The sequence below is a fragment of the Zophobas morio genome, unplaced genomic scaffold (assembly GCF_036711695.1).
Source record: "Zophobas morio isolate AGI-343-1 ecotype UQ-CSIRO unplaced genomic scaffold, CSIRO_AGI_Zmor_V1 ptg000024l, whole genome shotgun sequence".
Classification (NCBI taxonomy): domain Eukaryota; kingdom Metazoa; phylum Arthropoda; class Insecta; order Coleoptera; family Tenebrionidae; genus Zophobas; species Zophobas morio.
In genome coordinates, this window is record NW_026972129.1 from 9,203,351 (window position 1) to 9,228,852 (window position 25,502).

The 25,502-nt window shown below is 32.3% G+C and overlaps 1 protein-coding gene across 2 annotated transcripts in view; it reads left to right on the forward strand.

The window, feature by feature from the left end:
• Positions 1 to 25,502, forward strand: part of LOC135135394 (hemicentin-1) — a 454,269-nt gene that overhangs the window by 268,594 nt on the left and 160,173 nt on the right. For both annotated transcript variants that reach the window (XM_064064429.1, XM_064064430.1), the window contains exon 3: positions 2,827 to 3,237. In XM_064064429.1, coding sequence (XP_063920499.1) covers positions 2,827 to 3,237 — 411 coding nt within the window. The remainder of the gene's footprint in view (positions 1 to 2,826; positions 3,238 to 25,502) is intronic.

Below are 25,502 nucleotides of genomic sequence, written 5' to 3' on the forward strand. Positions count from 1 at the left end.
ATACATTCTCGACGCCACAGCAGCGTTTTGGTGACATTCTCCATAGAGTATTAACATCTACAAGCTCACTATTTTCAAAACGATAAGCACGTTGAAAATGAGCCATGTCAATAAATTTGAATGACAGCTCTGACAATACTCTAAATTCATATCCATGACAATGATATTTTTTGTAAACGCTAATATTTAATTAGAAATTTTGGACAGGACCGTCTCTAAAAATTTCTAAAATTTATAAAAAGATGAAATCAATGAATATTGAAATTTTACTAAGGTAATAGAAGCTAAATCGCTCTAGAGCAAGGCATAAAACTACGTGTTAAAAGGAATGTCTCAACTTAGCGAACACCCTGTATAATGATAAAACAAGAATTATAATATTCACAACATTTTGTTCGATTGTGCTTTAATTAATAATTTTAGTCCTCCGTTTTGAGAAGACACATCCATTCAAATCAAACTAATTGCTATTTGCCATTCTTTCAATGTATAAACATAAATAAACACTTGAGCTTCAGACTGCTATTACCTAGCGCTGAAGAACATTTTATCCCGTTAGTTACGTTCTTTAAATATATTTTACATTGTCCGTATGGCGCAGGGGCTGAGGGGGTGTTATTTATGCCATGGTTTTTACTACAGCGGTTATCACAAAACGAAAATCGTAAAATCAAATTTTATAATTTTTTTTAAGAACGAGATTTGTCGAATTATACCTACTTGTAGCCTTCGAACAATTTTTTATTGATCAAATTAAAAACCTCATTTTCTAGAAAATCTAGAATACCCACGTCTTTATTTAATTATGATCAATAAGAATAATAATAATCATATTCAAAACATTTTATTCCATTGTGGCTTAATTAATAATTTTAGTCCTTTGTTTTGAGGAGACAACTCATTCAAATTAAACAAATTGCTACGTGAAATTCTTTCAATGCATAAACATAAACAATCGAACTTAAGCATGTATAGTAATACAGTATGACAATGAATTTGAAATTTGCGCCTCCACGACGCAGGGGGTTCGAGGTGTCATTTACACCACTGGCTTTTAATATAATAAAGGTTATCAGAAAACAATTTTTTTTATAATTTTTCAAAGAAACGGAATTTGTAGGACTGTCCTTCAAGAGTGAGGGAAGTTCTGTGGAAGTAACCTTGGACCAATTTTTTCAAACACAACACCCTATATTTTAATACTGTTTTTAAGTCGATAGTTACTGCGATTTTTTACTTTTTTAAGAGACTATTCCATTTGAAAGAACTGAAATATCGATATTTGAAAACTGTAAAGTTTTAGCTTTTTTTTAAACACTCTGTACATTGAAATTTCCATTGCCAAAATATTTCAAGAAAATTGGAATAGCGAGGCAACATCGCATCGGAATTCAAAAGGAAACTGTGGTTGTAAATCCTACGAAGAGGCCAATTAAAATATGCAAGCTTATACAAGATGTTTAAAAAAACAAGGTTGTGTGTTAGAACACTATGTACAGTTAAAAATAATTTCCACAAAAAAAACAGTACAAATTTGGTCTTTGACTTTTTCAGTGACTCATCCTGTATATATAGATGTGTTTAGCGACCTTACATTTCATATGACAGGTAAACCAGTTTTGCCATACCTATATAGTGTTTACAGATTTATCATCACACCGGTATCCCAGCGGGGTTGGCCGTGACGACAGGGTGCTTTGGACCCCTATCCTTGCACACCTCTTTCTCTTTCTCGACTGTCATAGTCCTCTTTAGTCCTCGTCTTTGTATTACATAATTTTTAAGATATTGTCTATTTCCGTTCTAAAAATCAAAAGTAGGTACCTCCAGAGATAGAACATCCAATTTTAAAAGAAATAGACTGTGACTGCTACAATTATGAGAAAACAACGGAAACCCAAATTTTCGTGAGCGAAGCCGTGGGCAGAAGCTAGTTAAATAAATCTCTAAATATGCATGCAGAAGTGATTTTGTTTTAAAAGTAAAGGAAGTTATGTCTTAGACCATTTCTTTAATTTACGTATATAAGTTTTAAAACTTTACAATATAATTCTACAATTTATTTTCGAGAGTACGTAATAAACTCCTTAGTAACTCGAATCATTTGAATAAACTTCAGTAAATGCTTTTACTGCCATTGGAAAGGGAGAAAAATATACAGAGAGCAAAAGTATGGGATCAGTCAAATATCACTAATATCAAACATGCACGTATTATTGACTGCGATTCATAGGGTGAGTGGATTACTCTCCAAAGCATTTTCTTTATTAGTCGATATTCTTGTCGTGCCCTGAAGTATTATTTCAGGAGCTGATTGCACAAATAACTATTTTATCACTATCAAACGTGTTTATCACTGTTGCACTGTTGTTTGCCAATTTTTTTATTAGCCCTTGTTGGTTTTGTAGGTCCAAATCTCACAACACAAAACAGTTGAATTAAATTGCGTATTACAGCAGAAAAATGTAGAAAACATGCGGTAGGTTTCAGCATATTGAAAATGTTTACATAGTTTTTATTTATTTAAGCTATCTACCATCCACAACAAGTTGTAACAATACGTTGTTTATTCAGCAGTTTTTTTTTCCCACAAAACAGGTCATCCGTAGCACATTTTGGCAAGTTTACAGACGAACGGAGCGATGGAACGTTATCGCACGTATGCGGTCATTATTCAATATTGAGTGCAGTTCACAAGGGCGATACATTACAAGTCGTAACGTAAACGTTTCGTCGACAGCCCCATAATTCGTAGCGAAAAGTTGTGAATTCCATCCTGCCCGTCAACACGCACACCCAACTAACAGACGTAATATTCTGTTTCAGGCCATGCGGAAACAAAATCTCACACACGCCATCCACACACCGGAAGTGCACATCATCGTTCAATCCGAGCTGACAGTCGTACGAATCTGAGCTACGAATACGGCCCCAACTCTCCAAAACCGGAGTTCACGCAGATGTACTCCAAGCAAAACGACAAGTTGATGCTGGAGTGTGCAGTCAATATAAACTTTAGCACCAGTATCTGGCTAAAGGATGGACAGATTGTGCAGACCATCCTCAAAGACAACACTAATAACAAACGTGTTATCGGGCATAGGTTCCTAGTGGACGCTAGTGGGAATTTGTTTATAGACAATGTTAGGTTGGAAGACGACGGAAAGTGGCAGTGTGAAGCCGAAGATGCCTTCGGATTTGTTGTCACAGGAAGACCTGTTCAGCTCACTATTTTAGGTAAGATTTAGAAACCTGATCAAAAAATATTATTATGTATGTGCTAAATGCAATATTGTTTACGCTGCTGAAAATTAAATTATTGAAATGAGTCAAAGTAGCAGCAAATCTTCACATTTATATACCAGTTGGAGTAGCTTTATGTGGTTTTCTTTATACAGTTTGTGTAATTGTTTTCTTTCTTCAACATTGATTTAAAAATACTTCTTCCACTTGAGATTAAACTTTGAGTACTCACTAATACAAACTAAGTCATCCCTTGTACGATCGCAAAATGGCTGCATTCAATCAACGACGATCTTCCAGATAGCACCGTCCAATAGCTTGAAAAAACACTAATGCACTATATTCTCACATACATAGACAACATTACTCCCAAATTAAAAAAAAAATGCTACCTATCATCCCATAATACAAAATAACTAAATAGAAAAATGGTCTTGGAGTATACTAATTACAACTCAAATGACAAGGCGACAAAAAATATATAGGAAAAACCTTTAGATCCATCAACACTAGAACCATAGAACGGTTACATCCAAACCACATGTTTGACAACAAACCTTCAACCTTACACTCTTTATCCAAAAACCATATTACTAACCTTCTAAAACAAATATGTCTACATCTCAGAACTCAAGGAAATAACTCTCCCTTGTCCTAAAGGAAATAAAACCCTTCCACGATCTTAAAATATATTTTTTATATACCTACAAGTTAGACACCACTTAACCATACAAGTAAAGTAGAGGCAACCGGAGTGAACAGGTACTATTTTCTGAAAGTGTTTATTGGCAGCCACTAATAAACCGCTTAGGATTATGATAGTAATAATTTACATCAATGATTTCCTCCTCGATTGCTTGCCTAAAAGAGACAAAAGTCCTATGGATAGGACGTGCATAAAACATTTTAGGTTATAATGGTTAACGACGTCCGATTCGCAAAACCCTTGAACCTTTCGGACAAGCAACCCAAAAGCAGCCAGTTTATCGGAAGCTTCCAACTAACAGAAAGTCAAGCTTCAGTATTTGCCCATCAAGATACCAACTACTTACACTTTCTAAAGTTAGCAACGACAATTGACACCCACGCACATACATATAATAGAACCTAAAATGTAACATTCAATACACACACGTCAATAATCTGGTAAGCTCAAAATAACATCATTTCAAACATTAAAAAGTCTTTGTAGGTCTGATGATGGATATAATTAATTAAAGTGAAGAAACATAATGTGCTACCGATTAATTAATATAAATAAAGACGCCCAGGAAACAGTACTCTTATACCGGGTGATTATTTTTAATTTCTGATCTAATCACACAAGAGTTTGTTGACAAAACAAATTTGACCAAAAAGTAGACCGTAACGTGATTTACAAAAATGAAAACCTGATATTTTTTTGTTAATACAACTAATTATAGTAGATCTAAATCGGTCTAAACATCTTGTTAATATTTTTTATGCTTTTAACATATTTGTAATTGTTATCATCTTATATATTATGTTATAAGTAACTATATTATGTTCAGGGTTCACTAGGCGAGTGCCACATACGTACCGAAATCAGTATTATGAGTTATGACTGTTGAACGATGTAGAAAGTTGCCAGGATAGTCTTCTACATATGACAAACCTAAATAAATAAGCAGCTTCTATTGAGCAGAGTAAAATTAATACTTTAATGACTAAATTATTGGAACATAAATTTAATTAAAAATCTTGTTCTTAAACAGAACAACTTGGTTCCTAAAAGGTCAGACGCTGCGTTTGATGCATGGATTTTCAATACATTTTCAGAATTTAATATCCGTATTATTAACAAACTGACTAAGATCCGGTTTATGGAAGCTCAATTAAATATTTGATTGCAATTACATTTTTAACACGGCGTTAGAATACCACGTGACCGACTCTACGCCAATCAGACGTCGCTGAACGCCTCGTTAAATGCGTGATTAACTTATATGCAACGTTTTTTTTTTTAAATCATCTCCATTTTAATTTTTTTTTCAAATTTTTCATCATGTATCTATTTTTAATACTCACTATCTCAATTGCTGAAGGAAATTTCGGAACGGAGGACATAAAATAAATGAAAATATAAATCAATTCTTGATTAAATAATAAAAAAGAATATTCATTAAAACGAAAATGAAACACTTTTCTAATTACTCGAAAGAGCATAAAAATTTGTAACATTAAAACAAATATTTTTCCATTATGTCATCTTCCACTCAAGGGAAAAACGTTTTGTTCGTATATTAGAAATATTATGTATATGGTAAAATGCTAATCGAATTTGACTGATCATCCTCACTACCAAATCCGACGTCATCTCCAATTTACAGAAGTATTTTTTTTATTTTATAAAATAAGATACTCCTGCACCTGTGATCTATGAAGCCGTGTCGTGTTTTCACATAAATTTTTGGAAAAAATTAAAATTGTGTAACAACATTTTGCAATTTAACTTAGAAATTGCAGAACCAATGAAATTTTGCAAACATCGTAAGGTTTATCGTAATCATCGTAAATTGTTTACCACAATTTATTCGTTTATCCTCTCCCAAAAAATTGACAAAGTCATCTCAAAATTTCGCCGAATAAATCCTCTCTGAAATATCCAAAACATTACGACTCTATACTTGTGGTTCATCAATGCACTCACAGATTTTAAAATTACTTATTCAGGAGGACTCAAAAAAAAAACATGAATGAGTAAATTTTTTTATTAAATCAGGAACTGCACATGCGAATGCTTTGAAATCTTGCAGACGTTTTAAAGTTATCGTAAGCATGGTAAATTTTTAATTAAAACATAAACTAAAAATGGACATCATTTCAAAATTTTGCCGAATAAATCCTATTATCCTATTTATTAATTTTTAAATGTAATGTTCAAAATATGATGAGTATCTACTTGCGATTTATCATTGGAATCATATTTTTTTAGAACTGCATATACAGCAAAAATTAATTAATGAATCAATTTATTTTATTGATTAAATCCGGAACGGCTCACTTCATTTTCCTGAAAATTTGGGAATACAAAACTGTTATTATTAGTATTACACTACATCTATCCAAACTGATATACGTCTCCTTGCAAAAATATTGATGGCGTCATCACAAAATTTTGTAAAGGAAAAGCTCATTTGAAAATTTACATTAATACAGGGTGTTTGCGAAATGCACCGACAAAAAATTGGAGGGGTCCCCGAGAGCATAAGGAAAAAAAACTCCTGTTGTATTATCAAAAGTTGCAAAGTAAATTTACCCTTTATCCAAGCTTTATTCGCGCCACTGTAAGAAGTGCTATCAGATTCAATTAATTCACGTTTTGTAAAAACATAGCAACCAAAAGCTGACAACGAAAAGTGAAGTTTGAAAAATCTCAAGTAAAAAGTCAAAAGTATTTTTTCAGAAACAATCAATTTGAAAGAACTTTAACTGGATGTTTAAAATTTTTGGAGTAAAGAATTATTTTATATGGTAGTAATTAGTCATTTATACTTAATTTTCCTTGCGTCGAGGTCCTATTAGAACGAGGGGCGGCGAACCACTGTCCAGGGTCGCGGGTCTTCTTTCCCGTTTTTTGCGTTCCGCGGTAGATTTTTCAGTTCTTATAAGAACTCGGTTCTAGACAGTGGTCGGCCGATCTTGGTTCCATTGGAATTCCGACGTGATAGGTAATCGTCCGCGTGTTATTTTTCAGGATGCCGTCATTTTCTCTATTTATGTACGTACAGACTTATTATTATTAATGATGAGCATAGTTAACAAAAAGAAACTACTAATAAGAATAAGAGTTTTCAACGACGATAACCAACTAAACTTTACCAATCAAAATAAAAATAAAAAATAAAATTAACACAACGTTAAACAAACGACTACAACAAGTTTTCGAAATGACGGCCTCTATTATGTACACATGCTTCTGCTCGCCGAATTAACGACTGCTGCGTTTTTCTAACCATATCTGGATTATTTCTAACCTGGGCAGCAACATTTTGAATGCGATTTGTCAACTCTTGCACCGTATTCAATGGAGTTTGATAAACTACCTGCTTCATGTAACCCCATAAAAAATCACAGGGATTGAGATCGGGAGAACGAGGTGGCCACAACGCAGGTCCATGTCTCCCAATAAATTTGTTTGGAAAGTTTCGGTCAAACCATCCCCGCACTTCTACGGCATAATGCGCAGGGGCCCCATCATGAAGGTACCATAGATCCCTACGAACATTTAAGGGTACCTTTTCCAAAAGTGTTCCTAAATCGTTGTTTAAAAAATCTAAATAGGCAACCGCAGTTAAGCGAGGGAGCAGAACGTGTGGACCTATCAAATTGTTGTCAACCATGCCTGCCCAGACATTTACTGAAAACCTGTCTTGAAAATGCGTTTCCATGACCATATCGGTCATTTCGGCATTAGAAAAAGCTGCCATTTTAAAACTCAATAAATTTGACGGATTTTTTTAGAGTCACTAAGAAATGAAGATTACGTTTTTTTATTTTAATTATTACAATGCACCTACATAGGTACATTTTTCTTAGTAACCACATTATCTTTTTAATCACTGTTAACTCAGTAGCGTACATGCTATTTTGACCAAATTTTATTTCGAAAACTAAAACACTTTTATTAGAACATTTTTTTCTTAATGATATCTACTCATCCAGACCAATTTTCAGGTTTTTTTTGTCGGTGCAATTTGCAAACACCCTGTATATCTTTATATAAACATGTAGAGGTTCTCATAAAAAATTAAATTCACACGATCAAGTTTTATATTTTTTCGAAAAAGCTGGATGTTTTATTGTAATTTTATTGTATTCATTGTGTACCATCCACTGGTTGAAACATAACAGTAACAGTTTCTGTCACATCCAACCATTGGAGTGATTTGTTTTAAAGTGTAAGGTTATGTTTCTGCTCAATAGATGTTATATTAAGAGTAGACATGCCTTTTGTTTCAAATGAAATTCCAACAGCTACTCCGAGTGATTTTCCAATTAAATACCTGTTATTTCAGGGGCGAGGGAAATTCTTTCGAAATAACCTTCGACCATTTTTTTTTACATCAAGTAATCGTTTCAAATTGACACAAGTGAATTACCATTGAAGATCTAAATAAATAGCACATTTAAAAAGCATATCCTATTCTGCTTAAAAAGAAAAAGCTTATAATAATTTCAACGGACAACTATGAATCTAATTATGCTATTCTAGTGTCACATTTTGTTTTAACTGGGACTAGTTGTTTGCTAAACACATGTTAAAACATTGTTTGGTGCTATTTATAAAATTTGCTGTGTAAGCACGGAGGACCTAGATAGCCTTAAGTAATTTATAAGCAGAAATGGTAATCACAGTTAGGTACGGAGTTAAAATAAACACGAAACTTTAGTTTCATTAATTACATTTACAAATGTATAAACTTTTGAAGATTTTTGTTCCGTCTAAACTCGCTAAAGCTGATATTGCGGCACTAGTTTACGTAATACACATTCAGTTATTTTATTTTTAAAATGGAAAACCAGCAAAAAGTAGTAGTTACGGTGAAATAATTAATATTTTATGGCCGTAGTCAAAACATTATATATCTCAAATTATGAACACTGGGACATTATTTCCCACCTCTACAAACATTTACAAAGCATTTTACGAAAATTTCGGCAGCAACACTAATCAACCACAAAAAAGGGCTTAAAAAATTAACAAATTTACCTCATAGCATTTCTGTAGTAACAAAGCCCAGCATCATAAAATGTAGATTTTCATGTTTTGTGTATAATGTCTTTGTTCTACATTATTTCATTTATTTCCATAACAAACATTTTGTTTATACACATGTCAATGTTTACGAACCATATGATAACATTCTGGAGGTCTAAAGAACGCTCCTTAACAATATTTTACTCTGCAAGGAACATAATCTTAAAAATTTTGTTCCTTTGCAAGTTCATTGTGACAGGTAACACATCTAAAAATGGCTCTTTGTTAAACAAAAAATATATAGAAGATATTTGTTATGATCTGAGGTGGCGAATGACATAAATTGAGCTTTATTTTAACATAATTGTGGAAGTTAATAACTATGCTGCAAGTTATTTCGTATAACTTTATCAATGCCGTCATGCAATAACATATATTTCTTATTTTTGTTAGGTGATGGATGCTTATATCAATTGTCATCTACTTGATTTTACTTTATGACAATTAATACGTAATCCCCTATGTTGTTCATGTGTAGTTGGATATGTAAAAGTACTTAACAGTGTATTTTGAAGCAAAAACCTTTGCATCTTGTTGACAGTTTGATTCTAAGATTATTTAGACCGAACTTCCCCCGCCCCTGAAGTGCAGTCAAACAAATTAAATTTCTTAGAAAAATGATTTGATTTTGCCAGTTTTTTCCATAACCGCTATAAGTTAAAATGAAGATATGTGCAGTGTTAAAGTCAAAGTAAAGAAGCATCATATGTGTTTGTGAGTGAGTGAGTTTTTCCATGAAAAAAAAATGTGATGACGTTATCAATATTTTAGCAAAGACACGTACATAATTTGGATAGGTGGAATATAATACTAATAATAACAGTACTGTATTCGCAAATTTAGGGAAAAACTGAGTTAGCCGTTTTTTATTTATTCAATAAAATAAATTTATAACTACAGTAATAAACCATATGTGTAAAATCATTGTAATTGTATTATGTAAGTTTTAAATAGGATTTATCCATCAGCATTAAAATGACCTCATCAAATTGTTAGTGGGAACAATCAGATAAATTTTGGTTAGCGTTTTACCACCTGCACAATATTTATAAAATACATATAAAATTTCACAGCAATTAGTCCAATAGTCTAATAAAATCGCCAACAGACCACAGGCGACAGATAAACATTATTTTTGTTGTTTAAACATATGACTGCAAATGTAATTTTTAGATATTTGAAAATTGAAGAAAAATTGCGATAATACTTAAATACAACTAATAAGTAATAAAAACTAAATTTGGCCCATTCTATAATAAATTACGCATGATTTGATAGTTTGATCTTAACATGGTTCTAAAATTTATTTCTAAACACACATCTGGAGACCATCATCTAGGCTGTCGGGACTATTTGCTTTTTATTTGAGAAAAAAAAACTTAGTAGTGTTCAATAACAAAACTAAAATTCCACAATTTCTTCCATTTTTGAAAGAATAAGTTGGTAACAAAATACCACATGACACAATGAACACAAAACTGACTGTACTAGTAGATATTTTGCTTTTGAGTTTGTAATAATGCTTTTACTTCTTTATAAATGCAGGGAAATTTCAGTTATTCATAAATGTGTTGGAATCTCTATAGCTTTTTGAATTTCGTTTTTATATCCATCTCATCGTTTTGATATTTAATAAGGCATGAGGCATACATTAAAAGCATTTTAAAGTGGTCCCAATTAATGATGGATGATGGTTTCAACACACGAATGGCTGCTTCATTAAAATAATTGGAAACGCAACTCAATATTTGACACTCTGCTTTATTGAATTGCAGTGTTTCAGTAAATAATGAAATGCTCACATAGCCATACTAACTTATGCATAGATAATCAACAGTTTAGAGAGCATGAAATAAGTTTAAACCTAAATGTTCACTTGCATTAATCATTATTCATTATAGACAAAATCAATGTAGCAACTTTTGATATAATCGATTTTAGTCATACATACAAAAGGAAAGGAAAAAATAAAAATATTTGTTTGTGTTATTTATAATGTTTTTTATTTCCCAAACAATAACTAAAGAAAATATATTATAATAATAAATATGCCATGATCTTATTTCCATGTGACTATGTGTCCATGTGTCTGCCCATTCGTCTATTGCCGAAGCGATCACATTAGTTTTATTTAAGGGTTATAGAATATTTACTTTTTTCAGTAAGTAAAGTGGTCGCACACATTTTCTAAGGGACGAGCGCTCTAAATGTATTAACTCATCAATTCAATACATGTTAATTGGTTACAGACAAGCCTTACAAATTTAATCTATTGTCTAATTTAAGCTTCAAGTTTGGTACAGTACTAATTTTTAAGGAAAGCAACTAATATATTTATTTTATCTACGAACCTAAAAATCATAAAGATCTGTCTATAAAGTAAAATGAAGTATAATAGCGCTAACATCGAGCGAAATCTCAATTTACACGTTTTTCCTTCGCAAAATGTATTTTTAAATGCCAATATTTTCTCTCTAAATATTCGACAGAGACGTTTTTAAGGGTATTGTAAAAGCATATGTAAAAGCGAACATTATATAAAAAAACAAATTTTCGGTCATAAGCCATTCACCCTGCTCACAATAACACAGAAAGGTTTAGCGGAATAAGCTTAGGTTAAGTTGTCCTTCAATATTTTTAGTTGAATCAGTTATGTTTAGAGGGATATAGTAACGTAAGCCAAAAAAAAAAGTTAAAACTTATTTTCATCAACAATCAGAACAAATGTGGGAACGAATGGTAAACTTACTTAAACGTCCTAGAAAATAATAACTTACGATGTTATTCGGATTCTTAATGGAACCATGCCACCAAGGTAAAAATATTGTATTGATTCGTAATGTTGACTTTACTTGAAGAAAACACTTATTTTACCAATAAAAAAAGATTTTGTTGATGACACATCGTTATAATGAGTTGCAAAAATGGGCTTAAGTCGACAATGTTGGAAAATTCTTCACGAAATTCATTCCAAGACTCTCGAATTGAGTAGTCCCACACACCAATTACCGTCTGTCCATTTCGAAAACATGACTTAATCATAAAGAAGCGTCGTTAATGTAAAGTTTATTCATCCAGGAAGCAACAGCAAGCAAGAAAACTAAAAAAGCAAGCTTAGATGTCACAGTCAAATTTAAATCAAAATTAAAAATCAGTTTATAAGAATCTTAGTTTTTCTCTTTTTGGGTGTCTGTTTCAATTGAAATTAATTTTGTTAAAAAGTTTTCTGTGACGTAGTTGTTCGTTAAACATGTCAATTCACAAAAGACATACGGATTCAATTCCAACGATGACTCGGTTGCAAATTATGTGGTTCTGCTGATACATATAAGCATGTTGGTTGTGTTCGCACTCTCAAATTAGTGTACAATTTATCGGTTCCTTTTAATGAAAAATTAAATATCGACGACGGAACACGACATTGTTCATAGTCAACTGCAAACGTGAATCTTATTGAACGAGTTTAGTATAAAACGAACTGTATGAAACCATCCCACTCGTAATGTGAAGGAAAAAGCAGAGCAGAGATCTTTCATATATGCAGATGGAATTTTGGTGAGCATTTGCAGAATCTCAATTTATCTCTATATTTTGCCGTGGAGTATGATATTATGAACCAGGAGATGGTCAGAATTGTTGACCTACATTACATGCAGGTGATTGTTGGCCGGAATCGATTTATTCTAATGCGATTTGAGAAACTATATTCAAGTTTTTTGCACATTAAATGCATAAAAATAATTAGCTGATTAAGGCAACGTTGTTGCATTAGAAATCATTATTAACATTTTTAATTTATATTATTATTATTAATTTAAAATTGTTGTATAAAACTTGCAAAAGACAAAACTTTAATTTCCAAATCATTAATATCTATCACAATACAGTGGTCCGTAAAACCTGCAACAAGTTTGATAAAACTCTGGACCATATTCTAAGACTAACAATGCTTTTTTTTATTTTAAATAAGAACCGTAATTTTTTATTTGTATTAAAAAAGAGGAAAAACTAAATTACAAAAATACGGAATTTTGGTAATACAGTATTCTTATTAATAGTATTTCACTGTATCTGTCCGAAATAATATATGTCTCCTTGCAAAAATGTTGATGACATCAACATCAACTTTTGTTATGGAAAAACTCACTTAAAACATATACGTAACACCTTTTTTATATTTACTTTATCACTGCATACATATCTTTATTTTATTTATACGGGTTCTTATAAAAAAATAAAATTCGCAAAATCAAAGTGTATAAGTTTTTGGAAAAGCTAGGTATGTTTTATTGTACTTCAGTAATGAGAGAGAGGAAAAAATATATAATAAAATCACCTCAGTTAACTTATTAACTGCAAAAAGGATTATCTTTTATTATTATATCTTATCTATATTATTTATGAAATAAGAATTTTATTTAAAGACAGAAAAATATGTTAAAATTTGGACCCCAGAGCAGGTATCAATGTGGAAACAAAAATGGGATAAATCAAGATTAGAAAAATTCTGGAAAATTTAATTCTAAAACGACCTTATCCTGACACAGTATGGCAGATTGGCGTTTGGGTAAAGTAAAGAAGCAAAATAAAAAGAATTCGATAATATGATTTAGTGTGAAAGAAATTCTTAACCAGTATCCAGTGATCAATTTTTGTATACATGAAAAGAACTTGATCACTTAGAATACCGAAATTTTAAAAATCTTTATATCTACATGTCTTTGTAAAAATAGAGGTTAAAATAAGGCTATATTGTCGACACGCAGCAAAGGGCTTTTTATTTGACATACAGTTTAATGAAATGTTTAAAATAGATTGTAAACAAAATCAGACACTAAATTAAACGGTTTATGAACAATTAATAATATATCATTTAAATTACAAACGGCATTTTTTCTCCTGCACGAAAAATCGAAAGAAAAAAATTGTCTGAACATACACACATAAGGAAAAGAGTGCATAAAAAATAAAATAAAATACTTGCAAAATATATAACAAAAAAACGTAAACAAATTTTTGATAAAACAAAAATAGGACAAAATTACCGATCAAAATCGCCTTCATAGAAGATAAAAATATATATAAAAAACACCCAATTAAAAATTAATGCAAAATTCTAACCTTTAAGCTTCTTGACACATGAAATTTTTGTGTATACAAAGAAAAATACCATAGAAGTTAACATCAACTTTATACATACTAATTTTTAATAACGGTGCCATTCAATATCACACAGGTTTAATAAATATAAAGATTTAAAAAATACTAAACAAAAAATTTTGAGATCAAATAAGTATAAGTTCTAAGCAAAATTTTACATTTACATCACGCGATTCTTGGTGAAGATGGACAGAAAAAAAATCGCATAAAATCGATATTTTCACTCCATAAACTGGGGAATGTCCAGAAAACAAGAAATTAAAGTTTAATAAAAATAACCGTGCTACACTACATTTGAATTAAGAACATTCTAAAGTTAATTAACCGAAATTTTAATAAATATGTACTTCCCACTAAACTCAAAGATTGAAGACCAGTGTTTTCAATTAAAATGATTATCTCAAACGTTTGCTAATTTAGTGAAATATGTAATGAGATAAAAATCAAATTTTTTAATTATAATTAACATTGATGAAAACCTATTAGATATTCCAAATTATTTCAGCCGAAAATACCAGGTTTAATACGAGATGTTTGAGTTCTTCTTGAAACAAGCATATATGTATGTTAACTCGTTAAGGAAGGATTTGTTCAATATAACTATTTCTCTCTTAAGATCCGTATTTTTGTATCAGTTTAGAATAAAAGAACTGAAGAAATAAACACAATGCGTTGACTAAAGCCTAATAGTAACACTTACCCGTTAAATCCTGATTTCCTTTCTTCCGCGCCGATCTTTGCAGACTCCTTCTTCGTGGGCACATCACAACACTCACCTCGCACTTGAAGCCCGAAACAAAATTATTTTTAACAAAAATAAACCACTTAAAGAAACTAATTTACACATCGCACACATGAGCAAAAAATTCTCGCCGATACCATATCAGACATTTTTGCAGTTTTTATTCATCGATGCATCGCACAGTAAATGAATCTTAATTAAAATACTGAAACGTTATTCATTAGCAGAACTTATTTTGTGTGGATAAATAAAAAATTACGAATTTTACATACAATTCGCCAAAAACAAATTAAAAAACGCGATTTAAATACTTCCTTCGAAAATATTTTATTTTTCGACACAACACAGAATTCATTTTTTTCACCATTTCTGCCAAAATACGTTTTAGGGGCACCTCCTAATTTTGAGCGTTTGTTAATTAATTAATAAATAATAATTCATTATTAATCTCTCTGATCTAGAGCAAAATAACCTAAAAATTTCTTGAACTGACATTTATGACAAAACTTACACAACACAAAGGCCTATTATGTTTAATGTGAAATTTGTGTTTCTGTTACCATCAATGATGACGCTGAAAACGCATTCTGTGTTGTTTATTCAGTTTCGTAAGGTTCATCATTTCTTGTGAAACACCCTGTATCATACAAACAGGCTTATTCACAAGACGTTCCGTCCAAAAGAAAAACAACCAGTTTCAGTAGCATCTTAGTTATTTATTATCACTAAAGAAAATTTAAAGAGTAAAACATAATTATAACAACCTAACAATATTGACGTAATGATTGTGATATATGGTTGTATAATGAATAATGAACATTATCCGTATACGAGATATTATACTCTGACGAGCTCTTGTTTTGAATTTGTTTGGTTTTGCTTTTAACCTAACTATTGATTTTTATTTCCAAATTATCAAAACAAAAATACTTAACCATGTTTTACTTAAAAAACAGTGCTAATAAATATCAAAGAATGCTACGTAATTACATTGTTGGTTGCTTTTTGAATTTTTTAGGCGTCTAACTTCTCGTGAATAACCCTGTATTTTGAGAAATGGCATACGATTAAAAATTTAATAGTAATTCTACATTACAAACCAAAAAACGCTTCAAATGAGATGCCACAAAATAACAACCTATTCAGACTTGAAAAAAATTTAATCAAGGAACTCGGAACCCTAGAAACAATTTTTCATCATTAGATGTAAGTTTACAAAAGCTGATTTATGTAACTCAAACAAAACGCCAAAGAAAAATTACAAGACGCGTTGACCAAATGGTTAATCCTTTATAAAAAAAATTAAAAGAAAATATAAAATAATGACGTTCGTTAGGAAACAATAAAGCAGTTTCCTAACACAATCTCAGACCATTGTTCCCACTGGCATTTCGTATCGAACGAACTATTTTAGAACAATTAAACAAAACAAAATGAGAAAAATAACAACCAAATCTCGACTCAAAATTTACAGACTGACGCAAACAAGCAATTTTATTTTCTATTCTTTCAAACCCTCATTTTTCTCAGGCAATAAAATAGATACGCTTTTTTTTTTCTTGGGGCTACTTATTTGGATGTACTGCAACGTTTTAAAACTAACTAGACAAATATTACATCTTCTGTAAGCAACACAGTATGATCAAATAGTTATATATAAGTGTATATAAACCAGGTAAATGACGGTTAATGTGGCGAGGTGTTGTTAGTGGTTAAATTGCACACCGTTTCCACATGTTTATGAATTTAAATATGTCCACAATGAGTAATTAAGTAATTAAAGTAGTCCATTAGAAAAGTAAAGTTGGGAAATTTTATAACTTCTGTCGTCTAAATGCTTTAATGCAGTTCCCACAGCACTTTTTTATTATATAATATACACATATGTATTCGAAATTAATATTATAAAATCATTTAATTTTCAAGTAATTACATACCTATAGCAAATACGTGTATTACGAACCTTTTCTGTTTTTGTCTCAAAACTATGTTGCAAACTCCAGAATTTAAACTTCTCGTTTAATGTGGAACGTGAAAATTAAACTTTGGTCGTTTTAAAAATATAAATTACGTAAAATTTTCCGCCATAAAGAGTACCGCTTAACCGCCAAGCACAGAAATGTTGAAAACCTCCTCACAAATATGTAGTGGAAATGACAGTTTTCTCAAATGATGATGCGCTTCCGCATCGGTGCATTTAGGCAAAAAGGGGTTCGTCCACTCATAAACGTACAAAAGCAAACATATTTTAATTATATCTACTGAGTTGGAATAACGTGAATGTCTGTTTCATTCCTTTAATTCATTATCCGTAGAAGGGCAGTGAAGTCCCATAGCGTCATACGTCTGGAATGCGAAATATTAATATCTCACTTTGGCGCAAATATCTTTGTTTCGAAACACGTATTCCATAAGAAGTTGAATAATAAGATGACTATTTGTTACTGCGCGACTTCAGATTGCATGTTTTACGGTCGTACATGATTTAGTTCATCTGCGTTGTTTTCAAAAACAGGCACGATCACTGCTTTTCCATTTACTTGTAATTTGAAAGTGTCGGATGGAACTGAAATCATTTTTTATAAGAGCAACCCAAACCAATCCCAAAGCTCACTTGTTTAATAAATGTGAAATTAGATTTACGTTGCGGCAATAAACATGTGCAAACTTCAATTAACTTATTTTTTGTAGTTGTTTTGCCAACACTAAATACACAAGTAAGTAGGTACCCAAATATGATCTTAAAATTGATCCACATTTAATCGACAAGTTGCTAAAAGGATCAAGTAAGCTAAAATGTAACAATTTTAATTTGTACACAAACTAGACTTACGCACAAAATCCAACTACTTGCTTAATTATTTATAAATTCTAGAAAGCAATAGTTATATAGACATAGCTTGAAACAAATCTTAATAAAACAGACTCAAATACATTGGTGTCTCATGAGTAGAGCTAGGCGGTTGAAATTTAAGCCCTTCCACTCCAGACCAGTGGCTCGCAGCCGATGTTAGGTGTCGTAAAGAAAATTATAAAAAAAATAATGTTAACTGAATGTCAGTTGATGATTTTAGCAGATTACTTTGATTTTGCTGTCTTTGTGTAGCAAGATCTGGGTCAACATTTATTTTGCACAACTTATGGCAATCTGTTATACCTATCCATAAGCTTTTATCTGCAGATTTTCGTGAGTTCACAAGGTCGAATCCAATCTTTCACAGTGAATCGTAGTAACCATAAGCTCATCTAGACGTAGTTACAATCTTGGGGAGTCGGTAGGAATAATTTGCCTTACCCGGTTCGAGTTTTAACTGCGTCATTTTCACAGTGCCATAACATATATTTCAAATGTATTTTTAAGGATCTATTTAAATCAAGTCTGTTTCGCTTTTAAATATACCCTAGAAATTTATTTCGTTTTCTTATATATTTTGTGTCCATTTGTAAGAAGTTATTTCAATTTCATTTTATACTTATATTTAGAGAAATTATTTATTAGTTTGACTATAATATAACTAGTTTGTTGTTTCTCAGAATTAATTTAAGAACATAATGTTAACATTGGTAGAGAGTAGGTATTTTGGAATTCTCACTCTCAAACCAAGATGTAAAAAAGGTAAAAATTGGAACAAAATATTAATATGGAAGTACATGTACAAAATGTTGAGACAATATCATCTACAAATGTTTTTGAAAATCTTTGTGAAAAAATGTTTACGCAATCCTCATTATGGACAGAGGAAAAAACTCTACCAGGTAAACCTAAAAATTAAAACAAAATTAATTGACTCGTTTATTAATTTTTAAAAATCAAGTGCAAAAGGTTCTAAAAACAAAAGATGCCCAAATCTGGAAGCGCATCTTCTAACAAACATTTATTCATATATTTTTACGATGACGTCATTAACTTTCTAGGGGAGATAAATAAATCAGTTTTAATTCTTGTCTTCTAATTATAGTATCAAGGTTAATTAATCATTCTGAAATTTTCAAGAAAGTTCTTTTCGTACATTGTAAGACATTGCAAAGTTAATTTTAACAAATTTTATGTTTTTAGGAGAATTACATTATTAAGCCATAAATAAAAAATCATGCCACATTTGACATCAAATTTTGACATGACGTGGACAAGTTTTTAGTATGAATAGATACATGATTTACCTGTCCAAATTTTGAATTTAGTTGGTGTTTTACTATTTTAGATAGCTGAAAACAAATCTAAAATTTCAAGATTCGAAAGTCACATGTCGAAATCCTGAACAGACGAGAGAAACGGTAGATCTAATTTTTACCTCGCGATACTAAGTACAGGAAATATTGTAATAATGTCCTTCCCAGGATTCGGTGCGTTCATGTTTTCTCGGCGTTTTATACCTCCAGAGAACGAAAAAATAGTTCACCCGTTTCCTTTCTGTCGTTTGTCTGTCTGTCGTCTGTTGTTTGTCTCTATCGTTTTTTATTAGACAAATAATCTCCGAAACCAGAACTATTGCTGTCAGATTTTATAAGTATTTTACGAATATCGTGTAGATGGTAAAACGCTAAGCAAACGATGGAGCATATGTTGAAAGAATGTACAGAAATGAAAGAAAAACGAGAGAGTAGAGGAAAAATGCTGTATAAGGAATTAAGGGCAGAGAAAAAGTGAGGGAAGAAGTCAAAGAAAATATAGTGAATTTAAAGTATTGTAAATGTTTAGGTAGAACATAAATTTGTAAGTAGGGAATCTGTATAAGCCCGTAGACCAAAATAAAATCGATTTGATTGATTTATTGGTAAAACGCTAAGCAGAATTTGACTAATCATCAGACATCGGCATCACGGAGATGATGCTCATTGCCGTCCGACCGCCAGCGCTATAGCAATCGTGGCCTACAGCTTCGGGAATTCTTAATAACATTTTTCTAGGTTTTCCCCACTTATACAAGTTCTCCTAGATGTTAAAATACTTTAAAAATTAAAAATGACTGTTCAGCATCACAATTTTTGTGATCATCTTGATCAGATAAACCCTGAATTGCATCAAACACCACTAAGGTTGAGACTGCACAGTCGACCAGTCGACCAGCCTGACGTCGCGCCCTTGTCTGATTTTTGTCTGATTCCCCATCACTTCAGCTGTGCCTAACTCTGCTAATCATCCTCTCCAAGAATTTGATGACGCTCCCTCAATTTTTTAGTAAACATGATTTAAATTTAAAAACCAACATACTCCTATACTTGTGGTTTATGAATCCGTCTTAATTTTTTACCCTAAGCTTCCAGATTCTCTCGCAAAATCCATATTGCACCACAACATTTTATACTAGTACAATAGCACCGACGAACTTGTGGAAAATTCTGTAATTGTGCTATGTAAATGTTGAGTTACTAACACGAAAGTCACGGGTTCAACTGAATAGTGGCTCGTTACCGTCAAAAGGAAGTCGCCGTCCAGGAGGGAACGATCGTAGTTATTTAAGAATTAGCCCTAAAATTTATTATTTTAGCCGTGTAGCTGGTGCCAGGGAATAAAACCCGATTATTGTTAATAATTTTCTCCGTTTTATTTTAACTCGTGTTTTCGCGGGCGCTCACCAGACCACCTGGAGATAAGTGTCTCCGATTTTAAAGCAACCCCGGTGCTCCCTTCCCCGGAGAGGAAGCTGGAGCCCGAGCGACTACCGCTCCCGACCGGAGGCGCCACCCCCGATGGCCTGCAGGTGTCCGCATAAGCCTAGGTCTGCCAGACGTGTTACTATGTCAGCGACACCAGTCGGTCTAAGGCGCGCCACCCCCACGCGTTATCGGCGGAATTCCGGACCCACACCGTTTATCCTCCGAAATTTCGTCGCAATATATTTTTCCCATTGGTTATATCTACTTTAAATATATTTGATTATGTCGATACCTGTGCGGATTGCGTCCTTCCCGACGCAGCAGCTGTGGGGAGTGTTATTTACGCTACAGAAATCTTTCTTTTAAGTTCCAGGGGTTACCATAAAAAATTGGTCTAAAGGTTGTTGGTTAGCACTTTCCGTCTACACGATATTCTTAATACACATACAAAATTTGACCGCAATCGATTTAGTAGTTTCGTCGATTATCTGTAGTTATAAAAATTGGCACAGACAACAGACAGACAGACGGACGAGATACATCCGTACTTTAGTGGTCATGAAACGTACAGAAAACCTGAAACTGGCAAGTCGTCCGATGAACTCGATTACGATACTTTCTTAGCTTACGTTCGGGAAGTAAAAATAATAAAATTCACAAAATTAAGTTCTATTATTCTTTAAAAAAGCTGTATTTGCTCGACTGTACTTCATAGGGAAGTCTTTAGACCTGTTTTTACTTACTGACCTAAGCTGAGAAAGTGTTATACCGGGTGTCTGCAAAATGGCGGATTAACTCTCCGCTACGCTCTTAACAAACAACTGGTGAATCTGGGAAAAATAGTAAAAAAAATCCTTCTCACATTTTGGTGGAGTTATGATTTTAAAATTGGTTCTTTTGCTACGTTTAACAACTAAACAACTCATTCGTTATCAGAATAACTAGTAGTAAAACTTTTAGTTAATATTTTTCTCGCCCATGACCATGTTTAATTACCGTTTCCGTTAGAATGTACAAAGATATGCCTGTGTTGCTTTTGTAATAATTTGATAAAATTCCATTTGACAACAATGTTTGCCGGATATAAAGCGAAGGTGGATTTCAGTCAGCATCGTTACTAAGAAACCAGAAAGTAAACCGGAGGTATTCACGCATTAGGTGTGTACAGTGTTGCCAATTTTACTTTTATAAAACCACGATGTTTTCGTTATCTACGTTATAAAGAATGTTTTTATTATTTTTTTGGGACTCCCGAAACCACCGTATATAACGTACTGAAGAGTTAATCCGCCATGTTCAAGACAGTCGGTATATTAAAACCATCGGGCGACTGGCTATTTTTATGTATTCTCGACGTTTCATGACTCCTAGGGTACAAAAAATAGGTTTCCCATTTCCGACCGTCTGCAGTTCGTTTGTCCGTTATTTGTGTGTATCAATTTTTATTAGACAGATGATCTTCGAAACTACCAGACCGATGTTGTCAAATTTTACATGTATATTATTAGAAATATTGTATGGTGAAAGCAAACCAAAAGTTATCTGCTCATCCCCACCCAGAACCTGGTGATGTCATGTCCAAAATTTACAATAATAAATCTTATTTAAATTTTACGTAATAAGATACTTCTGCAGTTGTGGTTTATGAATCGGTGTTGAGATTTTCCCTCGATGGTGACGTCGAGATTAAAAAAAAAAACAAAAAAAAAATGTACGAGATTTTTGATAGATAAGGTATATTTAAAGTTTTCTATTAAATTTACATACTGAACACGATTTTGGGAAAGTTGCTTATTTCAACAAATCAAATACCCGAAAGAAATGCACAACGTCCCCATAAAAATTTCAAAACGGTTGAAAAACATTTGAAAATACTTTAGTATTTTGTTTACTACACCCCACATGTTGAATGTTTCAGGTGGAAACAATCTTCGTTGTAACAGAAATATCAAGCACAAAATAACAAATTGTGCAAACTTTTTAAATAGTTTCGATCAGCTATTTTTGCTCCGGTTTCTTTATGGCTAAGATGAGATTTAACTGAAATTCCAGTTTTATTAAACATCATTTTAAAACAATTTTCATTCGTTCTGTCTTAAATCGATACTCATTTCCTTTATTACTTTTCCAATCCTTTTCTTTATACCCTACGGTTACAGTTAAAATACAAGTGTTCTAACACGTTGAAGTACTTTTTTTTATACAACAAAAGTGAAAATATATGATTTCATTACAGTTGCAACTGTAGTGGCAATTAATAATCCTGTTTTTAGTAGATCCAAATTTCCAAGGTACGACAAAAGCTTATAAACACAATTAATATGTAGGCTTGAAACTATCGGACGCTGCGATTTAACCCCAGGAACAATAGGTTTTTATTTATAAATACTCATTAGAAAAAACTCAGTTGTTTTATTAATGTTTGTTACTATTTTTTGGAAACAGTATGTATAAACTCGTGTTTTAATAGTGACTGTAATGTTAAACATTATGCTCAAAGTTTCTGAGCATGAAAAATCCAGATGATTTTCATCATTTACCAAAACTGCTTTTTATTCTTTCCTTGTTGCCAGGCGTTAGCTGTTGGTGATGAAATTTCTCGGATGTCTGATTAATTTTGAATGATTTATTGGGGGCTGTAATTCATGTAGGTCACAGTCTTGTCATGTTCCGGAAAAGTTTCGCCCACTGAACAGGATTTGTGTTATCGAATCGTAGACAATAACGTCGAAGTTCTAAACATATTTTAGATGTATTTATTTCGCGTCAATAGTTTCTGATTTAGTCGTTTGAGTTGATGTTCTAGAACCTAATCTACTGAACAGTCCGCACATCTCTGTGATATTGTCGCTTGAGTAAACACCGCGTTCAGGTTAGTGCTTTAATGCTATATCGAGAATACATGCAATACAATCTTATAGTCGGTCCCTTTTCTACCCAACTTTGACAATATCTTTCACCCGATGTCAATTTTTTAGATTGGTTCTAGCTACGACAGAAAATCTATTACTCAAATTTTCAACTTTCCTTCTCGACTGAATTATAGGTATAAAATGAACCGAGCAATAAATTTAGATTTCCAATTTCTTTCGTACTCATTTTTTTTAAGTAGATTGGATAAAGTGTGCAATAAAAGCAGTGATCGATAACATCGCCTCAATTAGTTTTAAAAGTTTTGCATACAGTCGATGGCTTGATACTCTAATGCCATTGGCGAGGTAACAAAGTGAGATGTATGAAGATATATTTATCGAGACTGTAATTCCTTAAAAATTATGGCAATTTATTTTTAGCTGAAAACTGTGTAAATTGGGTAGACGATTTATGTCTCGTCACTTTTTCACAACAGTACTATAAAACATTTCTTTTAGTGGATATTCATAAACAGTCTTGACGAAAATATAACGCCAATAAATTTTCTTGACATACGTTTGTAAAATAACAATTGAGAGATTTCCTCACCCTGTGCACCTTGCAAATGGTCTGTATAACGACAACAATAGTAATTTATTTCCAACGCATGCTTGAATTGCTTTAAATCATATATACTTGACAATGCGGCCGATTTAAAAATTGCATAAGCTGTAAACGCAGACGCAAATAATTTTGGTTATATAAACAAAAAACAGAAATATAATCATACATTTATAAACACGTTATTTTCAAATATAAACAAAACGTAGTGGATTTATTATTATGAAATACATAAATCTAAATTCGTAACTGATGATCTGTGATTGGACAGCCGTAGAACACCGGACATCAAGGTCGAACAATAATTGAACGTTCGAGATTTTCATCTGAACCGATTTCTTTCAAGTGTCAAAAGTCTTTAAATGTAGAAAAGGAGCATAATTAAAATATGGCTGTAAGGTACTATATTTAGTACTGACACCGGGGTTCATACGTTCATAAAATCCACATAAAACGTTTAAATCAAGGTTTTTCTAATACAGAATTTATGGTGGTGTTGATGGTCCAAACTCAGATTAGTGTTGGGCGACTGAGTTTTCTGGGTCTAACGCATAAAAATTAGTAAAAACTTGTGTTAATACAAGCGAAGCCACTACGTTCAGTCGGCCAAGTAAGAAAACAGAACGGTATGGTGCAAGTTGCAATTTAATGATTATAAATAGTGAACATATTGTTACGAAAGCTTTTTGAAAAATTTAAATAAAAAATTACATTATTGAAAAAAACAAATTAACATTTAAAAAACAATAATTTTACAACAATTGTTCGAAATGTTCTCCATTTACTTCCTGGCAATAGTAAATACGTTGCATAAAGTTTTCAAATGAATTTGTTGAAGTATTAGGAGGGATATCAGCAATCACATTTAATATTGTTTCTTGGATTTTTTGGATGCGTTGGAGACCACTAACATAAACTCGATTTTTTACATAACCCCACAAAAATAGTCAAGTGGGATTAAATCGGATGACCTAGCTGGCCACTTAACTGCTCCCCTTCGTCCTATCCACCTTCCAGAAAAAGTTTCATTCGAGTAATGCCGTACTTGACGTCCAAAGTGATGTGGTGCTCCATCTTGTTGGAACCAGATGGACTCTGCAGGTAAATTTGGGTTTTCAAAGTTGCCAAATATTTGTCTAAGTCGAGGAAAAATGCAAAAATTGGAGGTACTTTTTGAACTGAGCCTTTACTCATATTGTGGTTTCTTGGCAATTGCTACACTGAAGTTTTTGGATTTTCAGTTACATCTAACATGAGATTACAAGAGTTTCCGTCATTTGTAACAGTTTTTGGTCTTCCGGTTCTTTGGCGATTTCTAACATTACCAGTTTCATTAAATCTTTGTAATGTTTTTGAAACCGTCGACCTAGAGACTTGTTTTCTAGAGGGCTGAGTTCCATTAAAAAGTGCTGCTACTTCAGTATTACTTTTGCGTCTGTCGCCATCATCAAGATTTCTATTCGTTCAGTTTCTGTTAATAGTGCCATTTTAGTGTTTTACTGA